The 18,366-nt window shown below is 43.6% G+C and overlaps 1 protein-coding gene across 7 annotated transcripts in view; it reads right to left on the bottom strand.

Moving 5' to 3' along the window:
• Positions 1-17,508, bottom strand: part of ZDHHC20 (zinc finger DHHC-type containing 20) — a 59,225-nt gene extending 41,717 nt beyond the window's left edge. For 2 of the 7 annotated variants that reach the window (XM_027557593.1, XM_027557594.1), the window contains exon 1: positions 17,197-17,428. In XM_027557593.1, the coding sequence (XP_027413394.1) occupies positions 17,197-17,314 (118 nt within the window). In that variant the 5' untranslated portion in view covers positions 17,315-17,428. Of the gene's footprint in view, positions 1-2,337; positions 2,472-17,196 lie in introns of those variants that run through there. The other 5 variants (XM_027557590.1, XM_027557596.1, XM_027557592.1 and 2 more) reach the window with 5 other exon arrangements.
• Between the last annotated feature and the right edge of the window lie 858 nt (positions 17,509-18,366).

Here is an 18,366-nt window from a genome sequence, read left to right as displayed (position 1 = left end):
ATACTAGTTTAAGATTTCTTTGAAGTTTTGTTTTGTTTTATTCTGTTTTGGCTTTAAATGACAAGCAACTAAGGAGTACTATGTTCAAAAGTCACTTGAAACAATTCTTTCTTCTGTGTAGTTATAATACTTTTAAAAATTAAGTTCATTTGTTTTGTGATTTCGAATTTTAGTTTCCTTATACCTCCTCTTTGTTTTATTTTGGATATATAACAAATGTTAATGTTTAAAAGCTAAGATTATATAAAAAGGTACTCAAGATCATTCCTCACTCCCTCATCCCAGGTAATAATTTTTATTACTGTTTTATCCTTCCACTATTTCTTTCAACAAAATAAGCAAGTAAGTACATATTTCTAATTTTTTCCTTTATATCCTGGTTTGTTGTTGCTGTTTAGTCGCTAAGGTGGGTCTGACTCTGTGACTCCTTGGACTGCAGCACACCAGCCTTCCCTGTTCTTCACTATCTCCCAGTTTGCTCAAACTCATGTCCATTGAGTTGGTGATGCCATCCAACCATCTCATCCTCTGCCGCCCCCTTCTTTTGCCTTCGATCTTTCCCAGCATCAGGGTCTTTTCCAATGAGTTGGCCCTTCCCATCAGATGGGAAGTATTGGAAATTCAGCTTCAGTCCTTCCAATGAATATTCAGGGTTAATTTCCTTTAGGATTGACTGGCTTGACCTCCTTGCTGTCCAAGGGACTCTCAAGAGTTCTCTCCAGAACCACAATTCAAGAGCATCAATTCTTTAGCACTCAGCTTTCTTTACGGTCCAATTCTCACTACTGGAAAGACCACAGCTTTGACTATATGGATTTTTGTCAGCAAAGAGATGTCTCTGCTTTTTAATATGATGTCTAGGTTTGTCATAGATTTCCTTCCAAGGAGTAAACGTCTAATTTCATGGGTGCAGTCACCATCCTGAGTGATCGTGGAGCCCAAGAAAATAAAATCTGTCACTGCATCCACTTTTCCCCCTTCTGTTTGCCATGAAGTGACGGGAACGGATGCCATGATCTTAAGTTTTTAGAATGTTGCGTTTCAATCCTTGCTGTTTTCATTTATACCCTAGAAATCACTACACATTGGTACATAGAGATAACCATTGTTTGCTTTTTAGAGCACCACATGGTATTCCATTGTGTGGGTGTTCCAGTTATACAACGAGGCCTCTATTGATAGCCATCTGGGTTGTCTCAAATCTTCTGCTGTTACAAACAGTGCAGCAATGAATAACCCTATGCATGTGTTGTTTACTGGTGGAAGTTTATCTTCAGTGTAGATTCCTAAGAGTGGAATTACTGGACGAAAGCAAATCTGCCTGCTTTCCCCCAAATCCCTGTTATGGGGCTGTACCATTTTAAAACTCCTACCAGCAGTGCATGAGGTACCTGTTTCTCTACAATAAAGAATTTTCAAACCTTTAGTGTATGAGGATAAGAAGGTTCTCATATATTTATAAGCCATTTTCATTTCCCCTGCCCTGTAAACTGTTTTTGTCACATCCATTTTTTTGTTTTCCCCTAAACAGGTTTTCCTCACTCCCTGGTCTTAAGATCATCCACCTACGTTTCTTCCTAGTAGTTGAAGGCTCTTATTTTTTAATATTCAGGTTTGGTCAACTTTGAAATGGCAGGTTCCAGGGGCAGGAAATATCAAATAAGCTTGAAAAAAATCTCTTGGTACCAGAAAATAAGGGAAGAAAAATGATGGGGACATGTCAAAAGGACACAGAACCCAAACTGCAAGGGTTCCTACTGGCTAAAACTGGGACAATTTGAGCAACAAAATAAATGACAGATTATAACCCATAAAAGAAGAATCCGTGAGAATATGCTGATATAAATGAGTGAAATAAATGAATGAGGGGGAGGGAAAGCTCTTCCTTTCAGTAGAATCCTATTAAATGCAGATGAAATCATAGAATTAAAAGAAAATCACCATTTGGCAACCAGCACAGTAACTTGTTCCAAGCAAGAATCCTCAAGAGATGATAAAAAAAAAAATAAGTCCAAGTAATTGTGAACAGATTTTCCCACAGAGATACCTATCTTAGGCTGGGTTCTCTAGAATCAGCTGCTGAGACAGTCTGGGGTGCAAGAAACTCATGAGGGAACAACACACGTGAAAGAACATGAGGGAGGTCTCCCTGAGGGGCAGGCCTGTCCAGGCCTTGGACACAGGCAGGGTGCTCTCGTGTCATCCATGGCCCAGGATGGCTGTGACCCTGGGTGAGCCGAGTCATGCTCAAAGAGCTGACCGGACTCACCACAATTGACCAAGTCTTTCCTCAAAGAGGGATGTGTGGGGGTTGTCTGGGTCTACCAGAATACTTACTCATTTGGCTGCACTGGGTCTTAGCCTAGCACTCAGGACCTTTGTTACGGTACATGGGCTTTCTTTGAGGCACAGGGATTCTCAGGCTGTGGTGTGTGGGCCAAGTTGTTCCACGGTATGTGGGATCTTAGTTCTCCAAACAGGGATCAAACCTGGATCCCTGGAATTGAAAAGGTGGACCTTTAACCACTGGACCACCAGGGAAGTCTCCAGAATACTTGTTAATTACAAGGAAAAACTATACCTTTATAGGAAAACTTGGTGATACCACCTTAAGTGATGACCAAAATAAACAGTCTCTAAGATAGTACACGGAGAAGGCAATGGCACCCCACTCCAGTACTCTTGCCTAGAAAATCCCATGGACGGAGGAGCCTGGTGGGCTACAGTCCATGGGGTCGCTAAGAGTTGGACACGACTGAGTGACTTGACTTTCATTTTCATAAATTGGAGAAGGAAATGGCAACCCACTCCAGTGTTCTTGCCTGGAGAATCCCAGGGACAGGGGAGCCTGGTGGGCTGCCGTCTATGGGGTCGCACAGAGTCGGACACGACTGAAGTGACTTAGCATAGCATAGCAAAACAGTACAACCAATGACACAGCATTTCTTTTGTGGTATTCATGCTAACATGATATTCATGGTATTCATGTATGGATGTGAGAGTTGGACTGTGAAGAAGGCTGAGTGCCGAAGAATTGATGCTTTTGAACTGTGGTGTTGGAGAAGACTCTTGAGAGTCCCTTGGACTGCAAGGAGATCCAACCAGTCCATTCTAAAGGAGATCAGCCCTGGGATTTCTTTGGAAGGAAAGATGCTGAAGCTGAAACTCCAGTACTCTGGCCACCTCATGTGAAGAGTTGACTCACTGGAAAAGCCTCTGATGCTGGGATGGATTGGGAGCAAGAGGAGACGGGGACAACAGAGGATGAGATGGCTGGATGGCATCACTGACTCGATGGACGTGAGTCTGAGTGAACTCCGGGAGTTGGTGATGGACAGGGAGGCCTGGCGTGCTGCGATTCATGGGGTCGCAAAGAGTCGGACACGACTGAGTGATTGATCTGATTCATGCTAAAAACATATACACGAGGAAATGTCAAACCTACCTGAGGGACATTATACACAAGAAGCCTGTACTCTTCAAAAATGTCATGGTCATGATACATAAAGCTAAACCACAGATCAAAGGACACTACAGAGAGTTGACAGCTGACTGGAAAGTGTTAACTGGCCTGGCCTGTGGATCAGAACAAGTGTTCAGTGGGACACTGGGGAAGTCCCAGTGAGGCTTACAGATCAAAGAGAAGCATTTTGTCATGCTTATTTCCTGATTCTGATAACTCTGATTATGTAAGAGACTGTTCTCTGCTAAAGACTGCATGTCTGTGTTCCCCAAAATTCCTATGTGAAATCTTGATGCCCAGTGTGATGGTGTCTGAAAGCTAGGCCTTCAGGAAGTGATTACTCAGGAATGGGATCTGTGTCCAACTGAGAGTGCGATCCCTCACTCCTTCCATCATATTGATAAAACAGTGAAAAGATGGCCAAACCAAGAAGTGCGTTCTTACCAGATCCCTGCTGGCACCTTGATCCAGGACTTCCAGCCTCCATAAGCGTGAGAAATGTTTACAGGCGCCCAGTCTATGGTATCCTGTTATAGGGGCCTGAACAGACCAAGACATTCTTGTTCTTAGCACATTACACCGACATGCATTTATGTGTGTGTGCTAAGTCACTTCAGTCATGTCCGACTCTGCGACCCTATGGACTGTAGCCCACTAGGCTCCTCTGTCCATGGGATTCTCCAGGCAAGAATACTGGAGTGGGTTGCTGTGCCTTCATCCAGGGGACCTTCCCAACCTAGGGATCGAACCCTCGTCTCCTACACTGAAGGTGGATTCTTTATCGCTGAGCCACTGGGAGGCCCCTAATACTGACGTATTTACAAAGGGACATGAGGTCTGCAACTTACTCTCAGATATTTCAGAGACAGAATAAATAAATGATAAAGCATGTAGCAAATGATAACCTTTAGGGAATCTTCATGAAGGATAAAGGGATATTCTTTGTACTATTTTTCACAAGTCTAAAATTATTTTAAAATAAAAAGTGTACAATATAAAAAAAGAAAGAAAAAATAAGATTTTATCCATTTGTAGTTTATCTTGGAATACAGTGTGAGATACAGATCTGACTTTATCTCTTATCAAATATCTATCCAGTTGTCCCACCTTCTCTTCTGTAATTTGAGCAGATGCTTCATTCTAAATTTCTGTAATTATTTCTGGACTTTCTACTTGTTCCATTGCCTAGTATGTCTGTCCACACATCATACCATACAACTGGAACACAATTTTTATAACAGACTTTAGGTTCATAGCAACACTGAACAAAAGGTAGAGAAAGTTCTCATTTACACCCCCTGCTCTCAGTTTTAATTATGGACATTTGTGGCTTAACACTCAGGTTAAGGTGTGGCCTCTTTATCACTCTTCCAGGGGTGTCCTGGTTGTTCTTATTTCATTTTTCCATGTGACCTTTAGGATCAATTTGTCTAGTGCCAGAAAAATTTTAAAAAACAACTTTATTGGGACTGGAATTTATACATTAACTTGGGGAGAACTGAAATCTCTGTAATGCCAAGTTACTCTTTTCATGAATGTGAAATATGAAATATCTTTTCATTTGTTCAAAACTACTTTTATATTTTTCAGGAATGTTTTCCTCCTATAGACCTGACATTTTTCTTGAGTTTATTCTTAAGTATTTCATCTTTTTGATGTTTTTGGGAATGGAGACTTCTCTTTGACCATACTTTCAATTATTCATTATTGTGTATATATACAAAGTATTGAGTACTGTTTGCTAATTTCATACCCTGCCATTTTACTCAGTTCCATTTAGGTGTTCTGTTGTTACTGAGACCCTTGGCTTTTCAATGTATACTGTCAACTGTTTGCGGTAGAAATAGCTTTCTCTCTTTCCAGTGTCTGCTGTTTCTAATGATTCTCTCTTGACTGAATGGGGTACCTGGTTTTGCCAATACAAGCTACACAGCAATGGACCTAGTGATAAGTATTTACTGCGGTTTTAGTGCAAACTGATTAAGCATTCTTGTGTGTGCAATTCTGTTTGAAAAGTATCCATTTACTCCTATTCCATGTGTGTTTCTATTCAGGAACGGATAGTGGATTTTTAAACATCTTTTTGGCACCTACAGAATAATGATTTTTCTTCCTAAGTGTATTAATACAATTTAGTAACACAGTAGAAGGAATCAATAACCACCCTTCAGATCTACCGGTAACACCACTTCCTTCAGAGGTACATGCCTCTTCAGTTTTCATCTCTCACCACCCTCATCACCACTAAGGGAGCTTTCCCGAACGTCAACAACTGTCTAAGTCTAAAAGGATTTAAACAGATGTTCCATGAAAGAATTCTAAGGCAAAAAGAATATAGAAAAATACTGGATTAAATAGTTGGATACTGTTACAGCAGGACTTCTTCAAATGAGTAATGTGCAGGTGAGCACTGTGGTAGTGAAGACAGAGACTGTTGTGTAAAGTCCAAATGGATCTGACCATGTGCATTTACCCATTTTTGAATTTCCAGCCTCAATACAGTACCAGGAACACTGTAAGCATTCGACGTTTGTTACATTGCTGAACTAACAGAGACGTTTCTAAGGTCAGGACAGTGTGTGTATTTGAAATTGTGGGTCATCTACTATGTGAATACATCCCAGTTCTCCCTCTTGCACTAGCAAGGCAAATGGCAGCAACACAGTCAATTCACTCATTCGATGCATCTATCGAGTACACATTACAGAGGGCCTATGTTCCGTTCCGGAACACGACTCAGGAGAGAAACACAAATGACTGCACATCAAGGATTAATAAGTGCTATGAGGAAACACAGCAGGGTCAGGGAAGAATGAAAGAGGAAGTACTGCTTCCATGCTTTCCTGACCACTCACAAGGGTGGTCAGGAAAGCCACTTTGATGGGGGCTCTCTGAGAAGAAACCAAGATGAAACTAGGATGTGGATGGGGAGGACAGCACTCCAGGCAGAAGGAACAGTCGGTACAAAGTTCTCAGGTGGGACCCTGCAAGGCCTGACCAATGCAAGGAGGCTGCAGTGCTGAGGCAGAAGGAGCAAAGGAAGGGATGAGTCAGCAGCACCAGGGCCTCCCGGGCTACAGGCATCTCTGGATTTCATAAAGAGCGAGGGAGGAAGCCGCTGGAGCACAGAGGAGTGAGCACTTTGCCTCAGGCTTCAGAAGATTCCCTGTGGCTTCTTGGAGTGTGTGCAATATGGAGGCCAATGAACACAAATACATCACGCCGGCCAGGGTCATGGCCCCTCGCTCCTTTCTCAATACTGACACCAGGCACACGCTGCTAACACCCTGGGCTGTCGGCACTAGGTCCTTCAGGTGCTGATGATAGGCTTTCCTCGCAATAGTTTAAGCAGCAGCCCTGAAGACTTCACCTTTAATAAGCTCATGTTTGTTCAACTAGTATGTTAATAAAAACTATTTTTCCTATGACTCCAACTGGGTGAGCCAAAGTTCACATGAGTGAGTAGTAACGCAGCACTGGGAAGAGTGAGAGAACAGAGATCAATCATGTTTTAAAAACAATTTTTATCCTCAAGACCTGTGGGTCTGTCTCCTGTCTTCATGAAACCAGAGTCACCATTGCTCGTGACTCTTCCACTCATTTAGGTGTAGGCGCCCATCTGCTCAAGATGATGTGCTGCGTGTGTCAGCACATCTAAATCTGTGCAGCTGACAGGCTTACAGCAAAGTCTCAGGCGTTAATCCTCATGAAGCCCCAGGTGGCACGGTGTGGAGGCCCCCTCTCCCAGACAACCACCCCCCCACACTCACGCTCCCAACATGACCAACAGCTCGAAAACAGGAACTTACTGTGCAACATCATCTTCAAATGCAGCAGTTAAAAAAATCTGTGAGAATGTGCTCCTTCACTTACTTCAGGCTATGTGTGGGCTTGGGGCGGCGGGGAGCAGTGAGGGGAAACGTCACTCTAAGAATTGCAAAGCAAAAAACAAAACAACTTCTTGCCAGAAAAGGGAAGGCAAAAAAAAGTATGCCAGTGGCCATTTAAGTCTTCTCCCTAGCCCCAGTAACATCTGAAAGCCTACTCTGTTGAGGACTTCCCATGACAGTAGTAAGAGACACTACTTCCATTTTACAGCACAGGAGCAAACTCAGACAGGCTCAGTAAGGTATTGAGCTCACTAACAAGAAACATGGTATAGCAAGGGGGCCAGCCTGGCAGCTGGAGAACAGCTGAAAGGAAGAGTGGAGAGGAAGTTATGTCACTGGGGAAGAGGCCACGGTCAGGAGTGTCACTGAGCAAGAGAGGAAGCCAGTCACGATTTTCATCAGAGGAGTGACGAGTCTGGTATCCATCTTAAAGGGCTCATTCTGGCCACTTCGTGGAGGATATGTTCAGGGTGACAGGACAGGGATGAAGTGAGGAGGGAGACACACGATAAAAGACTGTTGCTTCCCAGGTGGCATTAGAGGTAAACAGCATGCCTGCCAATGCAGGAGACGTAAGAAACCCGGGATAGATCCCTGGGTCGGGAAGCTCCCCTGCAGGAGGGCATGGCAACCCACTCCAGTATTCTTGCTTGGAGAATTCCATAGACAGAGGAGCCTGGCGGGCCACAGTCCATGGGGTCGCAAAGAATCGGACACAACTGAGTGACTAACACTTTCTGACTTACTTCATTCTGTATGACAGACTGTAGGTCCACCCACACCATCTACAAATGACCTTATTTCATTCTTTTTAGTGGCTGAACAATGTTCGACTGTATACATGTTCCACATTTTCTTTATCCATTCACCCGTCATTGGACATTTAGGTTGTCCCATGTCCTGGCTATTGTAAACAGTGCTTCGATGAACACAGGGGTACAGGTGTCCTTTTGAATTATGGTTTTCTCAGGGTGTATGCCTAGTGGTGGGATTGCTGGGTCACATGGTAGATCTATTTTTAGTTTCTTAGGAACCTCCATACTGTTCTCCACAGTGGCTGTATCAATTCCCACCAACATGTAAGAGGTTCCCTTTTTCTCCACACCCTCTCCAGCATTTGTTGTTTGTAGACTTTTTGATGATGACCATCTGACCAGTATGAGGTGAGGGATCGAACCCACATCTCTTGCGTTGGCAGGCAGATTCTTTACCACTGAACCACCAGGGAAGCCCAGTTCTCATTTTTCACTTCTCTGATAATTAGTGATGTTGAGCATCTTTTGTATGTTGGTCATCTGTATTTAAATCCTTTAATTCTTACCATCTGTGCTTTTCACTTTTTAAAACAGTACAGTCATTTTGAATTCTTCCCAAATCCTCTTTATTGCACCACCAGTAGGGAATGAACAATTTCATCCCTAATGCTGAGGAGCCCATGGACCACCTGAGGTTGAGGCTCCAGCTCTCACCCATCACTCCCACCATGTTTTACTGGTCACAGCAAGTATAAAGCCAGCCCGGATTCACTGGTGGGCAAATAGGCTCCATTTCTTGGGAGGAAGTGTGAATTACTGTGGCCATATTTTTCACGAGACTGAGATCATAGTGGCTTGAATACACCTGCAGTAGTAGTGGTGAGAAGCAACTGAATTGTGATACAGGTAATGACAACATTTGTTGATCAGTGGGATGTAGAATGACTTTTCAACCAGGGAACTCAAAGGATGAAACTGCTATTTACTGAGCTAAGATATGAGGAACAGTTAGGGAGAGAGAAAAAACCTCAAAATTTTGAGTTTTGTTTTTGTTGATAAGTCTGACAAGTTTTCTTTTGGATGATAAGCCGATAAGATATAACAACAGAGATGTCAAGTAGACAGATATTAGAGGCTGGAGTTTAGCACACAAAGTCTTCTTTGCCACAAACTGGAAGTGACCAGAAGAGAAGGAAAGTTTTATCTACATGACTAGGGCATAATTTTGTTCTTCTAAATAGTCTGACCTGGTTTCTAAGTTGTCCAGTACCTCTTCCATATTCTTAACTTTTTAAGAATATTTCCATTCAGTTGAGCACTATTTATTGAAAGTCTACTAGTAACTAGGTTCTCTAGTGGATACAAAGATGGTCAGGAGCCAATCATACTATAAATCTTAAAAGCAGGATTTTTAATATACTTAAATGTAATAAAGTGCATGGTTTTTATTTATAGTATAATTCAATGCACAAGTGATTTGTGGAGGCTTACTGGAAATATATTTTTAAATAAACTGAATTTTAGAAAAATTCAAATTTGAATGTGAAGTAGATAATGGGGAGAAATACTGATATACACTACAATGCAGATAAACCTCAAAAAATGTAATAGACACCAGACACAAAAGACCATTTACTGTTTGACTTCAATCATATGAGATATCTAGAAAAAGCACACAGAGATGGAAAGGTGATTAGTGGTCACCTGGGACTGGATGGAAACAGAAACTAACCACAATGGACACAAGGGCTCTGACTGGGGTGATAAAAAAATGTAATAAAAATGGATGGCTGTAATGACTGCATAACTTGGTTTACTGAAATGAGAATTGCTCAGTCATGTCTGACTCTTTGTGACCCCACGGACTATACAGTTCATGGAATTTTCTAGGCCAGAATACTGGAGTGAGTAGCCTTTCCCTTCTCTAGGGGATCTTCCCAACCTAGGGACTGAACCCAGGTCTCCTGCATTCCAGGCGGATTCTTTACCAGCTGAGCCACAAGGGAAGCCTAAGAATACTGGAGTGGGTAGCCTATCCCTTCTCCAGGGGATCTTCCCAACCCAGGAATCAAACCGGGGTCTCCTACATTGCAGGCAGATTCTTTATCAACTGACCTATCAGGGAAGCATAACTTGGTAAGTTGTCTAAAAAAAAATCATTGCAAATGAATAAAGTATTTTTGGCATTTTTAAAGTATTTATTTTTGGCTTTGTTGGGTCTTAGTTGTGGCATGAAGGATCTTTCATTGTAGTTAGGTTCTCTTTAGTTGCTGTGCTTGGGCTCAGTTGCTCTGAGACATGTGGGATCCAGTTCCCTGACCAGGGATTGAACCCATGTCCCTTGCACTGAAAGGTAGATTCTTAACCACAGAAACAATTTATCACCAACTGACTTGTATTACAATAAATGTTAAAGGAAGCCCTCAGGCAGGTGAAAATGGCACCAGCTGGACATCAGCCAGTTCAGTCGCTCAGTCATGTCTGACTCTTTGTGACCCCATGGACTGCAGCACACCAGGCTTCTCTGTCCATCACCAACTCCCAGAGCTTACTCAAACTCATGTCCATTGAGTCAGTGATGCCATCCAACCATTTTTCATCCTCTGTCGTCCCCTTCTCCTCCTGCCTTCAATCTTTCCCATCATCAGGGTCTTTTCCAATGAGTTGGCTCTTCCCATCAGGTGGCCAAAGCATTAGAGCTTCAGCATCAGTCCTTCCAATGAATATTCAGGACTGCTTTCCTTTAGGATTGACTGGTTTGATCTCCTTGCAGTCCAAGGGACTCTCAAGAGTCTTCTCCAACACCACAGTTCAAAAGCATCAATTCTTCAGCGCTCAGTTTTCTTTACAGTCTAACTCTCACATTCACACGACTACTGGAAAATCACAGCTTTGACCAGAAGGACCTTTATCGGCAAAGTAAAGTCTCTGCTTTTTAATATGCTGTCTAGGTTGGCCATAGCTTTTCTTCCAAGGAGTAAGCATCTTTTAATTTCAAGGCTGCAGTCACCATCTGGAGTGATTTTGGAGCTCCCCTCCCCCCCAAATAAAGTCTCTCATTGTTTCCATTGCTTCCCCATCTATTTGTCATAAAATGATGGGACCAGATACCATGATCTTAGTTTTCTGAACGTTGAGTTTTAAGCCAACTTTCCACTCTCCTCTTTGACTCTCATCAGGAGGCTCTGTAGTTCTTTTTCACTTTCTGCCATAAGGGTGGTGCCATCTGCGTATCATGAGATTATTGATACTTCTGCTGGCAATCTTGACTCCAGCTTGTGCTTCATCCAGCCCAGCATTTTGCATGATATACTCTGCATATAAGTTAAATAAGCAGGGTGACAATATACAGCCTTAATGTACTCCTTTCCTGACTTGGAACCAGTCTGTTGTTCCATGTTGTTAACTGTTGCTTCTTGACTTGCATACAGATTTCTCAGGAGGCAGGTAAAGTGGTCTGGTATTCCCATCTCTTTCAGAATTTTCCAGTTTGTTGTGATTCACACAGTCAAAGGCTTTGGCATAGAAGTCAGTTGACAAAGAAGTAGATGTTTTACTGTAACTCTCTCGCTTTTTCAGTGATCCAACAGATGTTGGCCATTAGCTCTCTGGCTCCTCTCCATTTTCTAAATCCAGCTTGAACATCTGGCAATTCATGGTTCATGTATCTTTGAAGCCTGGCTTGGAGAATTTTGAGCGTTACTTTGCTAGCATGTGAGATGAGCGCAGTTGTGCAGTAGTTCGAACATTCTTTGGCATTGCCTTTCTTTGGGATTGGAATGAAAACTGACCTTTTCCAGTCTTGTGGCCACTGCTGAGTTTTGCAAATGTGCTGGCATATTGAGTGCAGCACTTTCACAACATCATCTTTTAGGATTTCAAATAGCTCAACTGGAATTTCATCACCTCCACTAGCTTTGCTCATAGTGATGCTTTCTAAGGCCCACGTGACTTTGCATTCCAGGATGTCTGGCTCTAGGTGAGTGATCACACCATTGTGGTTATCTGGGTCATGAAAATCTTTTTTGTATAGTTCTTCTGTGTATTCTTGCCACCTTTTCTTAATATCTTCTGCTTCTGTTAGGGTCATACTGTCCTTTATTGTGCCCATCTTTGCATCAAATCTTGGTATCTCTGCTTTTCTTGAAGAGATCTCTAGTCTTGCCTATTCTGTTGTTTTCCTCTATTTCTTTGCATTGATCACTGAGGAAGGTTTCTTATTTCTCCTTGCTATTCTCTGGAATTCTGCATTGAAATGAGTATATCTTTCCTTCTCTCCTTTGCCTTTCGCTTCTCTTCTTTTCTCAGTTATTTGTGAGGCCTCCTCAGACAACCATTTTGCATTTCTTTTTCTTGGGGATGGTCTTGATCCCTGACTCTTGTACAATATCACGAACCTTCATCCATAGTTCTTCAGGCACTCTGTCTATCAGATCTAATCTCTTGTATCTATTTGTCACTTTCACTGTATGACTGTATGGGATTTGATTTAGGTCATACGTGAATGATTTAGTGGTTTTCCCTACTTTCTTTAAGTCTGAATTGTGCAATAAGGAGTTGGAAATACAGATCTATAAAAAGAATGAGATATACTAGAAATGGTAACTACATAGTTAAACAGATAAGATTTGTTTACTTATTCAAATATTTTAGGACAGACTTTTAAAAATAAATAAGCAATAAGACTTAAAGTTACCCACATCAACAACCACATTAAAATGGTCAAAACAAGCCAATTAAAAGGCAGAGATTGTACAGCACACTGAGTACTGTTACATTTGAAAGTTGCTATGAGAGTTAATTTTATTTTTTAAAAATATTTTATTATTTATTTGAACACATCAGGTCTTAGTTATGGCAAGGGGGGGTCTTTCATTGTGGCACATGGACTCTCTAGTTGAGGTGTGCGGGTTCTGGAGCATGTGGGCTCAGTAGTTGTACCACACAGGCTCGCTAGTTGTTACACGTGGGCTTAGTTGCTCCATAGCATGTGGGATCTTAGTTCCCTGACCAGGGATCAAACCCACATCTCCTGAATTGCAAGGCAGATTCTTAACCACTGGACTGCCAGGAAGTCCCCGAGAATAAATTTTAAAAGTTCCCATCACAGGGAAAACACATTTATAACTATATAACGTGATGAATGTTGACTAATCTTGTGATGACCACTTTGCAATACATGCGTACCTTAAATCATTATGCTGACATCTGAAATGAATGTTATATGTCAATTATATCTCAATTCAAAAAAAGAAAAGGGCAAGTATTTTCAGACTAGGTTAAAAAAGCAAGACCCAACGATATGCTGCTTATAAGAAATGCATTTTAAGTATAAAGATTAAAGTAAACAGGTTAAATTAAAGTAAAAGGACATACCATGCTAATACTAATCAAAAGAAACATCAATGGACATGTTAATATCTGCCAAAGTAGATTTCAAAACAAACAATATCACCAGGAATAAGTCATTTCATAATAACAGAGAGTCAATTCATGAAGAGGACACAACAATCCAAAAATATCACATGTGCTAAATTACAGAGCTGCAAAATACATAAAGCAAAAACTGAGAGAACTATGAGAGACAAATCCAATTATTATTTTATACCTCTCTGAGTAATTAATTGTTAGAACAAATAGAAAATCAGCAGGAATACAGAAGATTTGAACCACACTATCAACCAACCTGCCTTAATTCACCTTTATGGAGCATTATGACATAATAGAATACCCAGCACAAACAGCAAAATTAACACTGCTGAATACAGAATACATTTTTCTGAAATGCACATGAAACACTTCCAAGGCTGACCACATTCTGGGCCATAAAGCAAGCCTGAACACATTTTTAAAGGACAAGTCATACAAGGTATATTCTCTGACCACATGGAATTAAGTTTGAAATCAGTAACAAAAAGAAAAAATCCCCAAGTAACTGCAAACCAAAGAGCATCCTTATGAAGTGAAAACTGAAACCAGAAAATAATTTTAAGTGAATGAAAATGAAAATACAATATATCAACATTCATGGGATGTGAATAAAGCAGTATTTAGGGATAAGTATATGGCAGTAAACACCTAAAAAAGGGCTCAAATCAATCCAATTTTTAAATTCAGAAACTAGAAAAAGAACAAGTTAAACCCAAAGTGAAAGGGAAATATCAGATAAGAAATCAATGAAATAGAAAATAGAAAAAAAAAAACAAAACAGAAAAATAAGTGAAATCAAAAGCTGGTTCTTTTGAAATCAATAGAATATGTTGGAATCAACTGTGTGGAGACAGTGTGCTCAATGTTGATGTTTAAGCTATTTATCTTGTCTCTGAAGAAATTACACAGGAGACATAGGAATTATTAGATATGTAGACCCAGAGGTTACAGTTCTATCCTACATATTCTCTCTGAAAAAAGGTAAAAAGGAACATCTGTCCTTGGACAAACCATATAGCTCTTCCAACTAATAGTTTTCTCAGAAGAAAAATAAAGAGACTGAATTAGGCCATCTCTAAAATCTCTTTAAACTCTCAGATCCTCTAAACGCCAAATAAGAGTTACACATCTACTGCTAACAGCTCCAAACAACCTGATAAAGTCTGGGGAACCTGTATTAGCACCTCCCCCGCAAATAACCAGCTCGACCAAACTGGAAAAGTTGGTCAATCCAGGCACAGCTAACTTCGAATGCTCAAATATTAGCCTTGAGGGAAAATCAAAGAATTTCAGCTTATTTAAAATCAAGGACCAACATTACTACTCCACTGTTACTTCTCTGCTTATCACCCTGTGAGGGCCATCTCAGATGCATCACTTACTACTCAAGTTTACCCGCAATATTATTCCTACCACTACTTCGGTATGTGTGTGTGTGTGTGGAACTACAAAATTAAGAAGATACAGAAGCTGGGCTGGAACAAGGGCTTCTCATAAACAATTTATTTTTTCAAATGCCCTTCAGTGGGCCACGCCTTTTTACTGTCTGAGGTATTTAGCAACCTTCAGCTGCTACCTTTCAGGAGAAAACTACTTTATATAAATAATTACAGATAAGAATGAAATCTGCCGATTGTCTAGATCCGGATAATCAAGTACACTAGTCTTGCACAGTAGTTAAAATATAAAAGCAGGGACTCTGGAGCCAAACCACTGGAGTTCCAATTCTGGTTATGCCATTTACTAGTTGTATGACCCTGCACAAATCACTTAACTTTTGTCATTATGAGGACTATATAAATTAACATGTGTTAAGATACAATTATCATCATTCTCTCCCATGTAGTTGGCTAAAGAACACCAGAAACAAAATCCTGTAAACATTACTGAAACAGCATTTTAGGTAAAACTCACACTCACTCGATTTAAAGCTTCTACAAAGTTAAACATTGGTATATATCAGTAGGACAATCTGTGCTTATGAAAACACGGATTATACACAAGTGGTTTAAAGGACAGGTTCAATATGATAGTGTTTATGCTCCCCCATTAAGTCCAGTGACACTGCAGACATCCCCAAAGCTCCCCCAGTTCAAGACTGGTAGTAAATGCAGGCTCTGTGTAAGACCTTTAATCCACTGAGTATTTGAAAATTCTGCCAAGCACTGGGCCTCAGTTGTTGCACAATGTTTTAACTTGAAATGCTGGGGTGTGATCTCTAAAAGGTGGGTCTAAAGTCTTACTGATCTCCTATAAGGGCAAGTGCTTAGCCCCGCCCCAACTCCCCATTATGGACCAAACAATCACAGTTCCAGGGACCCTGGCTAGCTCACTAAATTTACATGCAGAGTGGAAAGATGTGGGTCACTTTCCTGCAGGTACTCAACAATCATGTGCCCAACCAAAGGGCCTATTGCTCAGTTTCATTCCTCCATCTGTAGGTAGGGACATCTATATGCTAAGAGACACCAAGATTAAAGGAGAGAAAGATAAAAAGTTCCTTTTATCCCTACCAGTACACATTCATGTTCCTTTCATGTTTGATATCACCTTTTGGTATTTTTTATAACTGTAGGTTAAATGTGCAATTTCAACATAAACGCACATTTTCAAGTAAAGCTTCAGAACCTTCAAAATCCCAATGGAATGGGGAGAAGGAGGGAATTATCTTCTGACAGAACTGAGTAAGACTGGTCCAACTTTTGGAATAAATAAATGCCTACCTCAGAGCACTGAGTGAGGGAAAGTCTCACCACAAGCTGATGAGAATCCTGTGATCATGATCACTTTCTGGAAGAAGTAGCTTTAAGAAATGCCTAAAGCTAGTCAATTTTATAATGGATTCGAACATCCTTTACGGCAAACATTTTGGTACCAAAAGGACAAAACTAAACAAATCACATTCAACAGACGAACTCCATTACTGTTTGATATGTATTTCACAACTAATTTATTCTGGATCTACTTGCAGGAATTAAATGTTTCACAAGTACGAAACAACTTTCTTGAAAGTGGACATGTTTGTTTCAAAACCTTCCCTCAAACCTTCTGAGCCAAAGCGGTCTCTGCCTCGTAAGAATGCTGTTTTAACCAAGTTATTACACGCGAGCTCGCCCGCGCGGGTCCGCATCTGCGCTTCGGGGCGCAGGACGCCGCGGGGAGCGGGTGCCGCGTCGTCCCCCCGTTCTCGCCGCCGGCACCCAGCCCGGTGCCGGGGCTCCCCAGAAAGTGCACCCCGAGGGCCCTCAGGCAGCTGTGCGCTCGCGACGGACTGGGTAGTTCTGGGGGACCCCGGGGCCGGGGTCGCCAGTAGCTCGAAGTCGCCGGCCCCGAGTTTCCGGGAAGGAGCGGCAGGAGCTGCCGGCGGCTGAGCCAGGACCTCGGGTTCGCACCCGCGGCGGCTCCGCCCGCGTCCCAGGGCCCGGGCGAGAAGAGCCCTCGGAACCCCGGCGGAGGGCACGGCAACTCCACGAACAGCCGGGCAGAGAGGCCAGGCCAGGGGCGCCGCTCCCTCCATCTCAGAAGCCGGACACTGTCCCGAGACCCCCGGGCCGAAGCGGGCCCCGCGGCCGGGCTCGGGCGGACGCACACGCGGGCGCGCCGAGGCCGCGCCAGGGGAAGCTGAGGAGAGGCCGAGGGCTGCCCGCCCGGTACTCACACACGCACAGCTCCACCACGTACGCGTAGTAGGACCACACGACAACGAAGGTGATGAACAACACAGGCACCCAGCCCACGGTGCGCTGGCAGCAGCGCCAGAGCGTACAGGGCGCCATGTTCCGCGGCCGGCCGGCCGTGGCACCCACCGGCCCGGGCTGGCGGGGCGCGCCAGGTCCCCGAGGGTGTCGGCGGCGGTGGCTACTTGGGCGCTCCCGGCGGTTCGGCGCCCGGCTCCGCGCCCCGCCCCCGCCTCCGCCGCGACCCCGCCCCGCCCCGCATTGCGTCCGCGCCCGCCGCCGGCGGGGCGTGGTCTGTCGGGCGGGCGGCGGAAGGGGCGGGGCAACATCGGCGGAAGTGACTGGAAGGCGCTCGCGGCGCCTCCCAGCTACCAGCTGGGCGGGACGGGGCCCGGGGATGCTCGCTGTAGCGGGACGGCCTCCGTCCAAACTGCGGCCTCAAGAACCCCGCGTGCGTCTCGATTCCGGACTCCCGCGCTTTGAAGTAATTTGCTCGTATTTCAGGTGGAAATCGTAGGTGCGTGTGGTTTAGGACGGCCCCGTGTAGTCAATCTGATTTGAAACTCGGGTTTAGGGTTGAATTGTGAACCGGGGATAGGCCCCCCCTCCCCCCCGCCACTGCCCGAAGGCTCCTGAAGTTTCCTGTTTATAACTGGCGAGTACTGCTAAACAATAACTGTGGGCATAGACGCGCCTACAGGTATCACTTACTGCAGGTTTCGGGGGAGACAAGATCCTGAAGTGAGTTGGCATAACCTTGGCCCGGGGATGGCCCTTATCGCCGAGGGAGGGGAGGTACTCGTCCCCACCTAAGGTGTGGACATTCTTCACTCCCTGATAACGCAGGCCTTTCTTCAGCGGTTCAAGCAGATGGACAACGCCTGTTTGGCCCTGAGACTCATGTTCTGGTGCAGGCCAGATCATGTCCCAGCCAAGATGACTCCCTGGTACCCCAACTTGTGATTCCTCTTTCCCTGGGGATCGTGGCCTTCAGCAGAGCCTGGTGGACAACGGGCTGCTTTCCCATCCTGGATCAGGGCCAGCTGCTTGAGGACCGCATCCACAGAGGTCCGCCCCCCCCGCCCCCCCCCCCCCCCCCCAGCCCCGCGTTCCTATTGCTGGCTAGCAACTCCAAAAAACACCATTTTGGG

This window comes from Bos indicus x Bos taurus, chromosome 12 (assembly GCF_003369695.1).
Source record: "Bos indicus x Bos taurus breed Angus x Brahman F1 hybrid chromosome 12, Bos_hybrid_MaternalHap_v2.0, whole genome shotgun sequence".
NCBI lineage: Eukaryota > Metazoa > Chordata > Mammalia > Artiodactyla > Bovidae > Bos > Bos indicus x Bos taurus.
Note: the sequence above shows the minus strand (reverse complement) of the source record. Positions and strands in the feature narration are given on the sequence as shown.